Source organism: Castor canadensis, chromosome 15 (assembly GCF_047511655.1).
Source record: "Castor canadensis chromosome 15, mCasCan1.hap1v2, whole genome shotgun sequence".
Lineage (NCBI taxonomy): Eukaryota > Metazoa > Chordata > Mammalia > Rodentia > Castoridae > Castor > Castor canadensis.
Window position 1 is genome coordinate 67,793,955 of NC_133400.1, and position 16,787 is coordinate 67,810,741.

At 35.6% G+C, this 16,787-nt stretch overlaps 1 protein-coding gene across 14 annotated transcripts in view; it reads left to right on the top strand.

Annotated features, from left to right (window-relative positions):
* LOC109700328 (cyclin-Y) overlaps nucleotides 1–16,787 on the top strand; it is a 666,198-nt gene that overhangs the window by 453,494 nt on the left and 195,917 nt on the right. For 10 of the 14 annotated variants that reach the window (XR_012442082.1, XR_012442074.1, XR_012442079.1 and 7 more), the window contains one exon: nucleotides 2,649–2,764. Coding sequence is in view for 3 of the 14 variants with exons in the window: in XM_074056409.1 (XP_073912510.1) it covers nucleotides 2,649–2,764 (116 nt within the window). In the remaining 11 variants the exon portion in view is untranslated. Of the gene's footprint in view, nucleotides 1–2,527; nucleotides 2,765–6,031; nucleotides 10,643–16,787 lie in introns of those variants that run through there. The other 4 variants (XR_012442076.1, XR_012442078.1, XR_012442077.1 and 1 more) reach the window with 3 other exon arrangements.

A 16,787-nucleotide genomic window follows, 5' to 3' on the forward strand; every position in this document is an offset into this window, starting at 1 on the left:
TTCTTAGTTTATGAATAATTCAAAGAAACTCTGCAGAACATCATTATGCTCTAGCTTGAGATTTTATGCAGAACCAAGTGTTTGTTATATGTTCTTCAGGTTGCATTGTGTAAATATTTAGTTATAATCATCACTTGCTTCATACTTTTGGCTCTTATCTTTTGACAGTAGGCATTTTTTTTGTTAGAGCTGAATTGGATAGCAAATAGAATGGTAACTCAAGAATTTTCACTACATGTGTTTCCCAGTATTTGTAATATGACATTTTACTGAAGTAGTGCTTTATAAAACTTCATTTTCTTCTCTGAGTCTCAGCTGAATGTACACTAAGGATTAAAATGGGTGCCATAATCATCCAATTGAGAAGCAGAAAGTATTCATGACTTGTTTGATGTCATACTTTAGGTAGTGACAGAAGATAGTATCAAGCTTAGAATTTTTACCACAAAGGTTGGCCAACTTGGTCAAGTATATCAGGGAGCAGAGTCTGGACTTTGACTCAGCTAGACCTTATTTATTGCTAAAAGTACAATTGTGCTCTGCTTGCTCATGGAAACACGAGTCTTTTCTATCTTGTTTACAGTCTCAGCTCCATCAAACTTGCACAGCACTTGGAATGCAATAGTTAATTCGTACTTGTAAATGAATGAATAATTGAATGAAGTGAATAAATGATGCATGGACAGATGCTGAGGGTCCTCTCTAAATAACAATGCAATGTGACTCTTGTCCCTTTTCCCTATTCTTCTTTTCTTATGCCTTGAAATAATATTTGAAATTTGAGACAATGGAGTTAGGGAACTAACTAGGGAAAATGTTTTTTCATTTAAACCCCTTATTTCTTGATTTGCACTGCTACAGTATTAAATCAAATTAATTTCTCTGCTAAGCCTTTGTATCCATGTAGAACCTGGCTAGAATCTGAGAATGTTTTGTGACCTGGTTCTTTCTCTGCATTTGGGAAACTGCTTTAGAAGGCTGGAAATGTATCTTCACACACACACACGTGCACACACAGACACGTGCACACACACACACATACAGAGAGAGAGAGAGAGAGAGAGAGAGAGAGAGAGAACATTCTCCATCATAAGGTTTTAGTTTAGAGCATTCTCTACTTCCCAGTCCCATAGCTGTGGATTACTTTAGGCAGGCAGGAGACCCTTTTTTGGAGGTTTTCTTGAATGCTTAGCATGTCCTTAGAAGAGAGGAAGCAGCCAAGGACACAATCTGCTGGACCTTGAAGACACCATGGAAACAAGCAGACACTAGATTATTAGTTCTATCACTTTTTCTACCTCTCTAAATGTAGTTAATGTTTTGATACAGAGAACTCTCAAAGAAGAGAGGACAACTGTCTTCTTTCTCTCTTACCTCAACTTTCTACCCTACAAAAGTTTTGTAGCCTCAAAAACCAAACTTGTTGGCTGGCAGTCTAAAAGGATTCCTCATATGGTAGGCTGTCATATCATTTTTGTGATACCCAGGGCAGTGTTTCTTTTGTTTTGAAACCTAGGTATGTGAAATAGAGGTCTGGGGTTGAAATTAATGCCTACTTGTCACGTGAGAAGAAATAATTGGTATAAAATGTAGTAAAAAATGGCTGTTCACCTGACAGTATTGTGTCCTTTTTTTGGCTATTGGTTTTGGCTGCTATTTTGAGAAAAACATCATGGGCAAGTTCATATTTCTTAGACTACATCTTTATCACCTTAGTCAATCAAACTCCCAAGAGATGTTAGCCTTGAAGTCATCGCTTGTGCCATTCCTCTGCTGAGTACATGACTGTACATAACATGACAAGTTAACACAGATGTAATAATGAGTCTCCCTTATCCCCAAGACCAGATCTTCTGGGAAAACATCTATATCTTTTGAAGGATTGGAGATTGGTATAATGAGTTTTAGTCGGGGGTTATCATTTTGAATAAAGACTTTTATAAGTACAGTTACCCTTGGTGCATAACTTACAGGGGAATGTAGTTGCCAAATGGGTTGCATTGTAATCATTGATTTTTGAATGTTGAACATATTTTCCTTTATAAAGAATATTACAAGTAGTGTTTTAGATACTAGTTCTAGCCTAGTTAAAAAATCTAAGGGAGTAGAACTATACTGTGTATTTTCAGTGAAAAGCAATAGAAAACACAGTTTTAAGCACTACTAAGGAAGTAAAATAGAGGACCAACACAGTTGAAGGAGATAAAGTTTTACTTCGCTTGGTTAGGAGCAAGTGAATGGGCAGATGAACTGATCCCTCCAGGCATTTTTAAGTGGCCTTGAAAACATTCAACAAACTGTGGACTTATTAGAAAAAGTTCCTGAAATAGCCTTGCTTTTTTTCCCCCTCTGTCCCATTAACACATTATGTTGAGTAGTTTTCCACTAACTCTTGGATGAAATTTTGTGAAGATCTCAGGCATTTTAAGTTACTCTTTATTCTCTGGTACTTACTAGTCTTCTAAGTCAAGTCCATGATGATAGTCTAAACCTGCTGTTCTCCTTACATTTTTCTCCCATTACCTAGCCAGAGCTGGACCAAGGAATGGAAGCTTGGCGTGTGGGTGTTTCCTTGAATAGTTTACAGGGGTGTGATCTGCAAAGATGTTCCTTGTCCCTTACCCCTTCCAATTTCTCTCTCTGCTCAGCTGCCAGAAGCTGAGCAGCCTCCTCTGCCACGTGCTCCTACTGCCACCATGTTCTGCTTTGCTACAGCAATGGAGTCAGCCAACCATGGGCCAAGCCTCTGCCACTGTGAGCCAAAGTAAGTATTCCCTCCTTTAAACTGTTTCTCTCAGGATTGTAACAGTGATGTAAAGTTTAACATGGACTCTGTTCTCAATTCCTGGACTTCACTCATCTCTCCAGTCACTTTGTCCTTTGTAGCAATCCTATCAAGAAACCCCTAGGTTTATTCCCAACTTTGTGGTACACACCTTCTCTACATAAATCCTAATTCCTACCTTTTTTTTTTTCTGTATTGTTTCTGTGGACCAATCTAGCCATGGTGTCTTATATCGGCCTTTAACTTCTCTTAAACTCTGGGGGATCCTTGTCAAACTCTCCAACTATTCCCTTGACAGCCCTCTCATTTGGCTTAAGGCAAAAACATAGTCTTTCTCTGTTGAGGAAGCCGTACTCCAGTTACTCTCTACAGAATTCTCTAATCCTTCCAATTCCAGAGCTCTTATTGCTTGGAGATCATTAACGCTGGTGGACCTGTTTTTTACATTTCTAGCAGTTCTGCACAATGCTCTTCTTGCCTCATGGTTACATAGTATCTAGGCCTTAAAGTCATGGCCAAAACTGAAATAGAAAGAATTCCATTTGTTACTCTGTTGAATGTCCAGTTTTGCTTTGGTATATAAAGTCTTCTTGACCTTTCCTTTATGATATTAATAATAGTGCCCAAATAAGCCAAAATTCAGTTTCTTTATGTTCACAAGTGGCATATGAGAAAAATGGAAAGAAAGAAATTGGTACCCAAAAAAAAAAGAAGCTCCTTTCTCTGAGATAAATGTGACAATGCTATATGATGGGGAAAATGCACATGGCATAGAAATGCTAAAAATGCAAGCAGTTGTGATCTTGGAAGTAGAAAAAAGCTGAGGAAGAGAAGTTTCCACTAGAAGGTGAAAATGAAGAGGAAGTGAGCTTTAGAAAGTTATTCAGTATGCTTTTGTTATTTTATAGAAGAGAAACTAAGACCCAGAGTGATTTAATGGGCTTTAGGGTCACCTGGTTGTATAATGGAAGAATTAGAGCTAGAACTACATTCTCTTTACTTCTGCTCAGTGTTGCTTCTATTAAAGTATCTCTTCTCTCTTAAAAATACAATACTTTAGCTGGTCACTGGTGGCTTATCCTATAATTGTAGCTACTCAGGAGATAGAGATCAAGAGGATCATTGTTTGAGGCCAGCCTGAGAAAAAAGTTCTTGTGTTCCTATCTCAAAACTACCCAACACAAAAAAGGGCTGGTGGAGTGGCTCAAGTGTTAGACTACCTGCCTAGTAAGTGTGACTAACTGCCTAGTAAGTGTGAGGGCCTGAGTTCAAACTCCAGTGTGGCCTTCCCAACCCCAAGTGCAATGGCTTGAGACAGAGTTACAGTGCTTTGGACTGTTTCTTCCTATTACATACTGGAGACAGCTTTCACCAACTTTTGAGAGCAAGATTGTGGAGCCTTTACTGTCTCCAAGTTTTGAAATTGGCTGCAGTAGGAGAACTGATACCACAGGAATAAGAAAAAAACTACAACTCAGAAATCCTCTTCTCATTCAAGGAGAGCCAGTTATTAAAGGTTTACTAGTACACCATTGCTTGTAAGTAATAAATGTATTTCGTTTAGGTATACTTTCTTGAAGCATGTGAACAGGTTCCAGGGATAAGGCAGAGAGGAAATGAGGGGGGCTATCTTAGAGTGGGCTAACAGTGTGAATAGGATATGGGATATGGTTCTGGGATGGGAAGTAGAGTAGTTTGTCTGGGTAGGGGAAATGTAGGACATGCCTGCAGTGGCCAGGCTGAACAAAAAAGATATATTATAAATTTGGGTGGCATTATATATACTAGGGCATGATGGAATTGGGGAAAAGTGGAAAGACCTCCCTAAAGATGTGAGAAAGCTTGCTAACCATTTTCAGTTTCCTATAAAGAATGAATAGCCTGAAAAGCAGAATCAAATAGGCCCAGGGAAGGAGCTATTTGTTTCCTTCTTAAGCTAGCTCCAGTTTCCTTGACATAATGAAGGCAAAATTTAGCATGATAATTTATTTCCCTCTTCCTTCTTACCTTGCTTCCATGTTCTCACCAGGAAATACCTGTAAATTATTAGTATTTTGTGTGTGTGTGTGTGTGTGTGTGTGTGTGTGTGTGTGTGTGTGTGTGTGTGTGTGTGTTTAAAAAGTTATTCAACCAGTGTTTTTCTTGTTAGTGAGGGCTATTTATACTTAATTTATGGTATCATTATCAGTTTGATCATCTTGTTACAAGGATAATGAGACTCTTAAAGAAACAAAGACTTGGTTGTATTTCTAAACATATTTGTTCACATCTCTAGGTAGCAGAAAAAATTCCACTATAAAATATAGAAAGGTCTTGAAACCTATCATTTAATATAATATAATCATTTTTCCTTTGAGAAATATCCTCCAATTATTTTCAGTCTTTTAAAAATGTTTCCTTTTTATACTAATCTTTTTATTATTATTATTCATTTATTCACATGTGCATATATTGTTTGGGTCATTTCTCCCTATACTAATCTTTTAAATATGTTTCTTTTCTACATTAATCTGTCAGGATAACTCCACATTGATCACAGTTGTTTTTAAAAAAACACATATTGCCCCCTTCAGAGATATATTTATTTCAGGATATTAAATCCATGATAATATGTTAAAAATGGGGAAAAAAATCAATAAAATGAATAATTATGACAAACATCGTTGTATATAAAGAAAATCCTTTAATTCTTACCTAAAAAGTCCTAAAGCCTTTCAACTCCTAAATCCTTTCAACCCCAAAGAATCCCAAGAAAAGCTGTTAAATAACTCCTTGCAAATGTTTTACATGCCCCTCCAATGATAATGACATATTATCATATAATAGCTGAGACACTGATGTCCACTGCCAGCAGTCCATGTTATCTTTTGTCTAACAGAAGGATTTAACTTGGGTGCCCCCTGGGACAAGCTGATCAGGAATAAGGCAAAGGAGGAGTTTAGATAGATTTTGGCATTTAGACATTGCACAGTAAATGACAATCTGATCATGACAATCTAGTCTACAACTTTGACCTCCTTAGCTGAAATGGACTGAATGGCACACCATATAAGAGAACTTTTCAGCTTCTGGCCTACTTGATCCTGCAAGTCTACCAGAGATATTAAGAGAAAAGTATGTTCTCAATAAATATTTGCTGAAAAAGTTAGGAAAGGAGTGGTCAGGTGTCACAGGTTCTCTCATAATTTTAGGTCCACTTCAGCCTAGACTCCCAGCCCTCAATTTCTACCTGGATCTCTATTGCAGAGGAAGTCAGCACCCACTGAAGTTGGTGCAGCAGGCCAGGAAAATGAAGAAAATGCCATGATAACGAGCTAAATTTTGAGTACAAAAGGACTTCTGGAGTCTGGAGGTATTCAAATTTTCCTGAGAGGAAACAGCAGTCCTGAAGAGAAGCTCCAAAACAGACTCCTGCCTCTGAGATTCTGAATAGTGTAGCTGGCTTAACAACATCCATGGGTATGCTTTGAGAAGTACTGCAGGATGTATAATGGCTGGTCAGATGAAGATGCAACCAAAGGCCCAAGGTGTGCCCATGTACCTTTGGAGAAGGCCCGATAGCACCATATGTTTCTTGCTTATGTACACCAAGATAAAATTAGTTGAGTTGAGATGTGTACCACACCCTTCAAGCCAAAGTTTGGGCTTTGTTTGTGACTGCAGCATTTCTAACTTAACAAAAAATCTTAGCCTTCTGCTTTTTATGCTCATACTTCTTTCATGTGTTACTTTTACCCTAGAGAATCAATTCTGTCACAAGGCATGATTTACTTTTTAGCTCCCATTTTTTCAGTTTGATTGAGTTTTGGGCACCCTGAAGCATATACCAGTGCCCATACTTCTCATCCTGCTGGTCAGTCAGTGGGTGCCCACTAATTTCCATCTCAGCATTAGCATTTTTGATATGTGATTCCTTTTTCCCCAGAACCACAGAAACCATCTATGCCCATTATCCATGATCAGGAGGCCACAAGTGGTAGAGAATTAACAAACCCTGGGAGCAGCCTCAACTGTGACCCCAGGAGCTGGGATATAAATACCTCAGCTCCTCTACCTCATGGACACAATAGCTGGAAGATACGTGTTTTGCACTGGCTGTCAGAGTTCCTCAGTAAGGTTAAGCTCAAGTCACCTAGAGTGATAGTTGGATGGAAAAGCCACACTTCTTTGTATCTCGTATCTATTTCCTTACATTTCTTTAAAAACAAAAAGCTATTTGCACTCAAATCCTTGTATCAGTGTCCTTCTGGGAGAACATCAACTAAATCCCAGCTCTAACAGGGGGCTCCAACTCTATTCTCTTACCATTTCTGTCTTTTTAAAAACCTTCTGGAAAACCACCTAGATTCTTTTGTACTAAGGAATAAGCAACAGGTCGGAGATAAAAAGGAAGTTGTATAAGTATACCAAGAATTTATACTTACGATAGATATTTAGTAGTCTTGTACAATATAAACTAAGGTTGTTGAAATTCCAAATCAATGAATTTCAAAGAAACTAAGATGAAGGCAGCAAAGGATCTCAGTACCTTTTAAAGAATGATAATGGCTAATCATTTTGGACAATTTTGTGCTGAGATGATGCTAATACTGTATATACATATAATATTATTTAAATTGACTTCCATAATAAAACTGTGGAGTAGCTATAATTACTCCATTTTTTACTGATGATGTAAATTAGTTATCTAATTTTCCCCAAACCGGTCAGCCCATAAAGGGCAAAATCCAAATTCAGATTCTTGCTAAAGGTCCATTCTGTTAGTCATTGTTTTCCTCTGAAGTTTTCTTTGAAAATCATGGTTACTATATAATCAATCCTGGTGCATATTGACAGGCTATTGATTGATTTAGATAAGCAATTGATTAAATCATAATTATACAATTGCACAATTACATTTTTTCTTTAAAATATTGAGTTGGGTATAAATCATGGGCTCGATTCAGATTTATTCTGATGTAAATTTCCATTCCTGGAAGAGACTACTCATAACCTGTCTCTTTTAGTATTGGTATTTTTGCATTAAGAGAAGCTAGAAAAATAGGTCAAAGTTTTATTTCTGGTAAGACATTTTGCTGTTGGTCTAAAAGATTATGGCAGATGATTATCTTTAAATCACATTGCAACTTGAGGTTCAAATTTGTTGATTCTGGGAAAGCTGAAATTTAGTGCTCTTTTTTTGAGATTAAACTATGGTTACGAGTAATTTGCAGATGTGAAAAAAAAAAAAAAGGAAAGAGAAAACAAATTGGATTGTTTTATCAGGTTTCTCCAGAGTTCAAAAATCCTAATTCAGTGTGTACTTGGAGATGAAGGCAGATAGGAAGAAAGAAAAGATAGGAAAGAGAAGGAATTTACTAAGAACGATGGATAAATTGCTTATAGTGATCATCCCTCAGAACTTACAGAACTCTAACTTCCACTTGCTGTTTTCCCTTAATTTGGGGTTTACTCTACCTGGTAGATTTGAAGTTGTTTCAATATTATTACATATAGTCTAGATTGTGCCAGTTTGTTAAAATATTTTCTTTCCATTAAGACTGAGATGTTACCAAGTGTAATTTGTATTGGACCCCTCAGTGTGATCACATGGCCAAATGTGCCTGAAGATTGCCATGGAAATTGACATTCTTATTGTGTACGTTAAGGACAATATTTTTTCACAGATGGCATAAGGAAAGACTGGTTAAGCAAGATTGTAGAGGATAAAAGATGTAAGGGAAAATGTACACTCTACTTTGATTTGTCAAAAATATTTTAATGGAGCAAAAATTGAGATATATTTTTCTTCTCCTGTCAGGCATCATTAAAACAGTTGATAACACTCAGTGTTTATGAGGTTATGAGACGCCATCTCATTTATTTCTTGTGGAATTATAAATTTGTCCAACTGATTTGGACTGTGATTTTTACAATTATCTGTCAAAGGCACCAAGAAATGTCATAATTTTTGACTCAGAAATTCCACCTCTAGGAATTTATCCTAATGAAATCCTCACATAAGTTTCAAAATATGAGCCAAAGAACATCCCTGTACTGTTCTTGGTAGTAGTGAAAAACCTTATGTGCCCTAAGTAAGTAGTGATTGATAAGGTGGTGAGTAAAAAAACTAAGGGACATCATAGAGTGGAAAACTATGTCAATAAAAAAGGCAGTAAAGTATTGAAAAGGAAAAGTGTCTGTGGTATATTGAAAGTGAAAAGTTTAGAATATTATAAATAACCTAAACTCATTTTAATAAAAAAGAAAAGTATTTCTTTAAATACCTTAAAGGTATCCATTTTATAAAAAATTTGAACTTGATTCATGAATCATCTATCTAGTAAAGGCTCTAGGAGAATGATGGAGAGGTAAATTCAGCTATGATATATTGTAAGAACTTTCATAAATGTACAATGTACTACCAATACAAAAATAATATGATAAAAAAAGTAACTTTTTCATGTTAAATCTCTGAAATGCTATTCGTCTGGTCAGAATAGCAAATTTCACTGTTAGGATGTGTAGGGAAATAATTATCTGAGAAATCAGTGAAAAGGGAGCTGGAAATTAATTTACTCCTCATTCTGTTCTTTTTACAGGCAGTTTATTATTTTTGAGAAAGTCAACTAAATTCAGTCTTTCAGTTTGTGTATCTGGAAAACTAGAAGTTTAAAAAAACCCAGAATAATACTAAGTTCCTCTGAACAGTAGTGTTGAGCATTCTTTAGTTGACTCTCCATTTTCTACTTTGTGAGTTGTTTTCAAAATACAGGTCTATTTAAGATTAAGTTAGTCTAAGTGCACTATTTTGCATTATTAAACTTGCTGAATAATTTCTTAGTAGAAGTTTGTCTTGAAGCAATAAATTTCTGCCACAGCTATAAAGTGTGCTTCCTTAGTGAGGGGTAGGATAATTATGCAGGACAAACTTACCTGATCCAACTCTTTTCTTTTGAGCCTTTATCAGTTCTCTCTCTTTGGTTCTCTCTGGGTCTGTCCCTCTCTCTCTTTTCATTTCCTTTACACAAGTGGGTTCATTTTAGGCTTATTCTTCCTTTATATTTAGTGAAGGCTTTGCTGTATATTTTAGATCAGAGGATATTTCTTTTTTCACATAGTTAAGCCTGTTTGTTATTCTTGTTTTTGTTCCATGGATGAAACTAGTGGTGTGAGGGATGATTGGTGATTTTTTTTTAACACTATATTTTCTCTCTCTCTTTTTTTTTTTTTTTTGTTTTGTTTTTAGTTTCCTTAAGGTTCTTTTTTTTTAGTATGTCAGGCACAAATGTAATGGCCACCTGTTTTTTAAAAATACCTCCAAATGTATGAATAGGTGGTCATAATACATATATTACATTACACACATACTAAGAACTGAGTTTGAAGTAAATCAAAACTACTAGGAACAAATCTACTTTTCTAATTTCTTGCTTTTGCTTTGAAAAAAGTGTTAGGACATTTGCCTGAGACATGCAGCAAGGTATGGGCTGTTACGTGTCACTCACTGCTTCTCATGCTCAGTAGAGCTCAAGGCCAAGGGGGTCATCCCCAGGGAAGTGCAGCATTAGAGCACTTCTGGTTCAGCACTTGGTATCACTCGGAATGACAGAAAGTCCTTACCACAGGCTTCTAAGTCAAGTAGAAGACTAAGGTTAGTGTCACTTCCGCATGATTAATAGCCATTAATTACTTTCATTTAAAAGAATGAATTAAATTAGTAATACTAAATAGTCATTAAGAATGGAAATTTCTAGACTCTGAACATGTAGATCAAAATTGTTCAGTACAAATATAATGCAACCCACATTTGTAATGTAAAACTTTTCAGTCACTGTATTAGAAATAAAATGAAGTAGTTAGTATTAATTTTAAGAATATATCTTGTTTTTCTAATCAAAAAATTATCATTTCGACACACATTTTAACAACTTATTGAGATATGTTATATTATTTTTTCATACTAAGTCTGTGAAATCTGGTACATATTTTATACTTACAGCACATTTCAATTTGGAGTAGTCATGTTTCATCTGCTAACCAGCCATATGTGTCCAGAGGCTACTTTATTGGAAAGTAGAGGACTAGATTTTTAAGGCTGAAGTTAGAATACTAGTTCATTTTTAATTTATCTTGATGAGAGATGTAGAATGGATGGCATATAATTATGGTTAGAATAATTAATAGATGTTTAAAATGACAACCAAATCTAAGGATATACAGCAAACCACCACTTAATCTTAAGAACGGAAATGTAATGAATATGTAGTTGATTGAATGCCAGGGAATAAGGAAAATACAAGCTGTTAGTACCTTCTATAATGTAACAAATAAAATCATAACCCACTAATCCAAAGGGAAAAGTAAAACTAATGAGCTTTGGTTGGAATAAAACCAATGGTGGAACCAGTTTGACCACACAAGCATTTCCTGTAGTCTCTTGTGGAACAGAATTAAGGGCCACCCTGTGGGACTGAGGGCAGAGAGCCAAAGGTCAAAACCCACGTTTTCCAAATGTCAACTTTTATATGTTGCCCATCTGTTATTCTCTTAATGAAGCTTGGTGAAATGACAGGCTGGCTGGTAGGGTGTATGGTAGAGCTATTGTATCATGCTCCAGGTTATGGTAGGAATATCATGCATTTATGCAGCATTTAGCTTTTTCAAAGGGCATTTTCATTTATTCTTCCACAACTTAAAAAAATTTGCATATATTATTTGTACAGTAGGGTTGCATGGTGATATTTCCATATGTGCTTACAATGTAATTTAATTAAATTCACCCCCTCCCACAACTTTCTAAAGCAAGTTTTACTAATTATGGCATACTAAACATGATATGGTCAAAAGTTTCTTTTCAACAGATGATTACTAAACAATCAGTAATCAAGGAATTATGTTGGGTTTCAAGAGATAATGGTAATTGTTACTTGAGATGTTAGGTATATATCTCACATAAATAAATCCTGAAGATAGCCATTTAAATCATTGGGTTTCAAAGTGATGTATTCAGGTCTGCTTCCAGGAAAAGGCATAAATCTTGCTTAGTCTGCTCCTTCATCCTTGATGTCTCCAGTTTGAGACATTGCTTCTTTTTACCTTGAATGAGTACAATGGGCAATTTTACCCATATTATAAATGTACCATTTTTATTGCTCCCAGAAACTTCTGAAATGTGTCATGTAATTACTTAACTTCGTAGCAAATTCATCCTGAAATCATATAAAATGGCCAAAAATTCAACCTTCTCATATTTATTCTCTAACATTATGTTTAGCTATTGTTTAAACCAAAATTACAAGTGTGAGTTATCTCCTTTTTGGGCCACAATTTATTGCAACAATTTTTTCTCAAAATACAATATTAGTAGTGTAGGCAGTTCAATATGAACACCCTCAACTGAATTGGTTTCTTTCTCATTCAGCTCTGCTTGCTAGCCTATATTCCTTTTCTCAATGAATGCCATCATTATCCAATAATATTCCTAAATTTAAACCGACCTGTTTCATACTAAAATTACAAAATGTGTTTGTTATAAGACATCAAGCATTCTTAGTTAAACTGAAAATGAATTCAATAGCCTTGTGTAATTTTTTGAAAACTCTTCGGAGGTTAGAAAACTGTAAGATTAAAAAAATTTCCTCAAATCCTATTGTAATTTTTTCACTTTCTTTTCTCTATCCTGACCACAGCTGACACAGCTCAGGCCACCAGTCACTTAATCATCAATATGTGTACTTGTCTGTGAATTTCATCTCATTCCATTTGCCCTCCTGTCTCCCTCCCCCAATTCATCTGTCTCACTTCTGCCAAAATGACCTAATTCAAATGAAAATGTGATCATATTACTGCCCTACTCAAATTCTTTTAATGACTGCCTATAGCCTCAGAAGTAAAATCTTTATGTGGCATGCAAAACCTTCATGATATAGTCGCTGCCTACCTTTCCTATTCTATTCCTGCTATTGTCCCTTTTTAAAATCCAGAAATAATGAGCTAGTTGGTAGATTCCAAAACAGGCTTTGTTATGTTTTTGCCATATGGGTGGCCAGCCCACCTGAAACACTGTCCATCTTCAGGTCTTATCTCTGTGTCTTTTTCCTTTAAGTTTCTCTCAAATTCAAGTCCTTTATTTACAGAAAGTGCGAGATAATAAATGCTGTTATCAGCGTCTCTGTGTTGTTGTGGTTGTATGCTAAGCTGTAGTAGATGACCAATACGAATAACTACGCCAGTATTCTTATATGATGTGTGTTGTCACTTTCAACACCACATGGTTTAATCCCCATGTTTCTCGAAACTAGGTTGAAGCTATTTTTCAGCTCAGGGTCTTTCACTGAAGCCTACCTTGCCTTTACCAGGCAGCCTGAGGCAGATCCTTTGTTAAAGCCACCGCCATTCTTTAGAACATCTTTCCATTGACTTATTTTTCATTCTGCTAATTACATGTCTCCAACCCAACTAGACTACTTTCTTCTTGAAGGTTGAAAGAATGAAGCTTTAAATTATGTTTGGATTTAATCTTTGGATAAAGTCATTCATAGTTTGAGTCTGCAAGAGAAAACTAGTGTAACTAGCAATAGAATCTTGCCAATACCTTATGGCTGAATTAAATTAACATGAGGCTAGTGAGGTCATTACAAGCAATAAATTCAATTTCCTGCAATAAATATATCTTTCACTATTACTATTCTTATTTAATATACTAACAATGTAAACATTTTGTAAACTAAATGAGTATGCACATTTTGATCTGAGAAGTGCTGTCTTGATTTAGTGTTTTTAAAAAAGGCTTTATTGAGATATAATCCATGTATCATATAATTTACCCATTTACCATGTACAATCCAGTAATTCTTAGTATGTACATGGTACAACCATCACCACAATCAATTTTAGAACATTTTTGTCACATATAAAAGAAGCTATATAACCATATAGTAATTACCTTCATCCCCCTATTCCCATTCCTTTCTCCCCACGCCCTGATCCCAGATAGGCAGGAATGTCTACTTTCTGTCTGTCTATATTTACCTTCCTGGATTCATTTAGAAACCTATTTTCTATTTAATCACAATTATATGTATCTTTGACCAACATCTACCCTGCCCCCTTTAGCCTGATCTGGCCACCCAAGCCTCTTATATAGCCTCTGCTTCTATGAGATTAACTTATTTAGATTCCACACGTGAGTGAGATCATTCAGCATTTGCCTTTCTCTGCCTGGCTTATTTCACTTAATATATTAGTCTATAGACATGATCTATGCTTCATGGTCATCTATTTCAAAAATGTACTTGCTAACTTCACCAAACCCCTTAAGTCATTTATTGAATATGTACATAGAAAGTGAAGGATATTAACAAAAGTTTTCTCCTTGTGTGATCTGCAAGCATTTAGGCTTTGTATATGCTTATCCCAATTGATCTTCATAACAGCACTGACAGGCAGGTCTATCATCTTTGTCTTGTAAATGAGGGTGTTTCAAAATGGTATTTATCATTTCAACTGACTTAAAACCCTGGTGAATATAAAATGTGTAAGCCTTACTATTTTGGAGATTTTCTTGTGCTTTACAAATGTGTTTCTTAGCACATTTCTGTGCTTTCAAACTGAAGAAGTCTACGTGGTGGTACATATTTATTCTACCATAGTTCTTATGGAAGTAGTTGGCTTATAGTTCAGCTTGTTTTTATGATTCACAGCCTGACTCTTTTAATTTCACCTACAAGAGGAAGTATACTTATGTAGAGATACACTGCAAAGCAGCCTGGGCTTAATGATGCTCAATGGACCCATTACTTTCAGGTTACATATAGAGGTGGATAACTTAAGTAAAATTGTAGGAGAAATTTTTACTTACTTACTTTCTCCTATTCACTTTTTCTGTTTCTCTGGTGTACCACATTCACTGTCAGAAGGTGGCTCAAGCCTCCCATGGCTCTTGGCCTAGAGTTAGAAATCCTCTGGGCCTTTCTCATTAGCATAAATTAGTTGTAAAAAAGGGTTTTATTGTGATATTTCTGTACATGTTTATACTGTACTTTGATCAAATTCAGTCCTTCTTTTACTCTTTCTTAGCCCCCTTCCTCCCTTCCTCTTTAAAAGCACTGTCTCTTTCTCTCCCTCTCTTCTTTGCTGGTTGCCCCCCTGAAATAGTCCTCTTTTAACAATCATGTTGTGTTATCATTATCATCATTCTCATTATTATTTTTAGGTCTAGATTCCACACATGAGCAAAAATGTGATATTTCTTTTTCTGAGCTTGGCTTATCTTGCTCAACATGGCGATCTCCAGTTGCATCCATTTTCCTGCAAATTGTATAGTTTCATTCTACTTTATGGTTGAAAAATACCCTTTTGTTTTTTGCATTCATTGGTTTTTGGGCACGTAGGTTGATTCTATAGATTGGCTGTTGTGAATAGTGCTGCTCTAAACATGAGTTGTATTTGTTTTTGTTTTATATGTTGACTTACATTCCTTTGGATACATGCCCAAGTGTGGTATTGCAGCACTGTGATTTTCATATGGGCTGCACTAACTCACATTCCTACTAACAGTAAATAAGGATTTAATTTTCTCCACACCCTCCTCAACATTTTTTTTTAATGATAGTCATTCTGACTGGTGTGAGATGGAATCTTAGTGTCATTTTGATTTGCATTTCCTTTATGGAAGGACATTGGATATTTTTTCACGTATTGATCTGTACTTCTTCTATAGAGAATTGTCTGTTAAGTCATTTTCCCATTGATTAAGTGAATTATTTGTTCTTTCATTGCTTAATTTTTTGAGCTCTTTATATATTCTGAATATTAATCTTTTATCCAACAAAGAGCTTTCAAAGATTTTCTCCCATTGTGTCTGCTGTCTGTTTATTCTGGTAATCGTTTTGTTTGATGTGCAGAAGCTTCTCATTTGATTCAATCGCATTTGTCAATTCTCACTCTTATTTCATGAGCAATTAGAGTTCTGTTCAGAAAGGCATTGCCTATGCCTATGTTTTCAAGTGTTCTCTGTATGTTTTCCTTTAGTCGTTTCAAAGTTTTGTGTATTACATGAAGATCTTTGATCCATTTTGAATTGATTTTTGTACTGGGTGAGAGACAGAGATAAGTTTCAGTATGCTCCATATAGATATCCAACTTTCCAACATCATTTGTTGAAGAGACTGTCATTACTCCAATGTTTGTTTTTGGCACCTTTGTTGAATATCAGATGGCTCTAGCTGTGAGGGTTTATGTCTGGATGTTCTATTCTATTCTGTTGGTCTATGTGTCTGTTTTTGTGCCAGTACCATGCTGTTTTTGTTACTATGGTTCTGTAGCATGCTTTGAAGTCAGATATTGTGATACTTCTGCATTGCTCTTTTGGCTCAGGATTACTTTGACTATTCAGGGTCTCTGGTGCTTCCAAATGATTTTTTGGATTGATTTTTATATCTCTGTGAAAAAAATGACATATATGTCTGAAGGAAGGCATTGGGATTTTGGTGAGGATCCTATTGAATGTATAGATTACTTTTGGTAATATAACATTTTCACAGTATTAATTCTCTGATCCATAAACATGGGTGGTCTTTCTATCTTCTAGTGTCTTCTTCAGTTTCTTTCTTCAGCAGTTCATAATTTTTATTGTTGCATTGATCAGATCTAAGTGCTTTTTGCAGGAGTCTTTATGTATAAGGTCATATTATCTGTAAACGGGGATAATTTGAATCATTCATTTTCTATTAATATCCCTTTTATGTTTTTCTCTTGCATTATTGCTCTGGTTAAGAATTCAAGCACTACATTAAATAAGAGTGGAGAGAGATGATACCCTTGGCTCATTCCTAACTTTAGAGGAAATTATTGCAGTTTTTTTTCCACTTAGTATGATGTTGACTACAGGTTTGCCATGTATAGCCTTTATTATGTTGAGGTGCATTTCTTCTGTTTACTGGTTTGTTTAGGGCTTTTATCATGAAGAGATGTTCAGTTTTGCAAGAGTCATTCAGTATTATTATGTTGGGGTCTACCC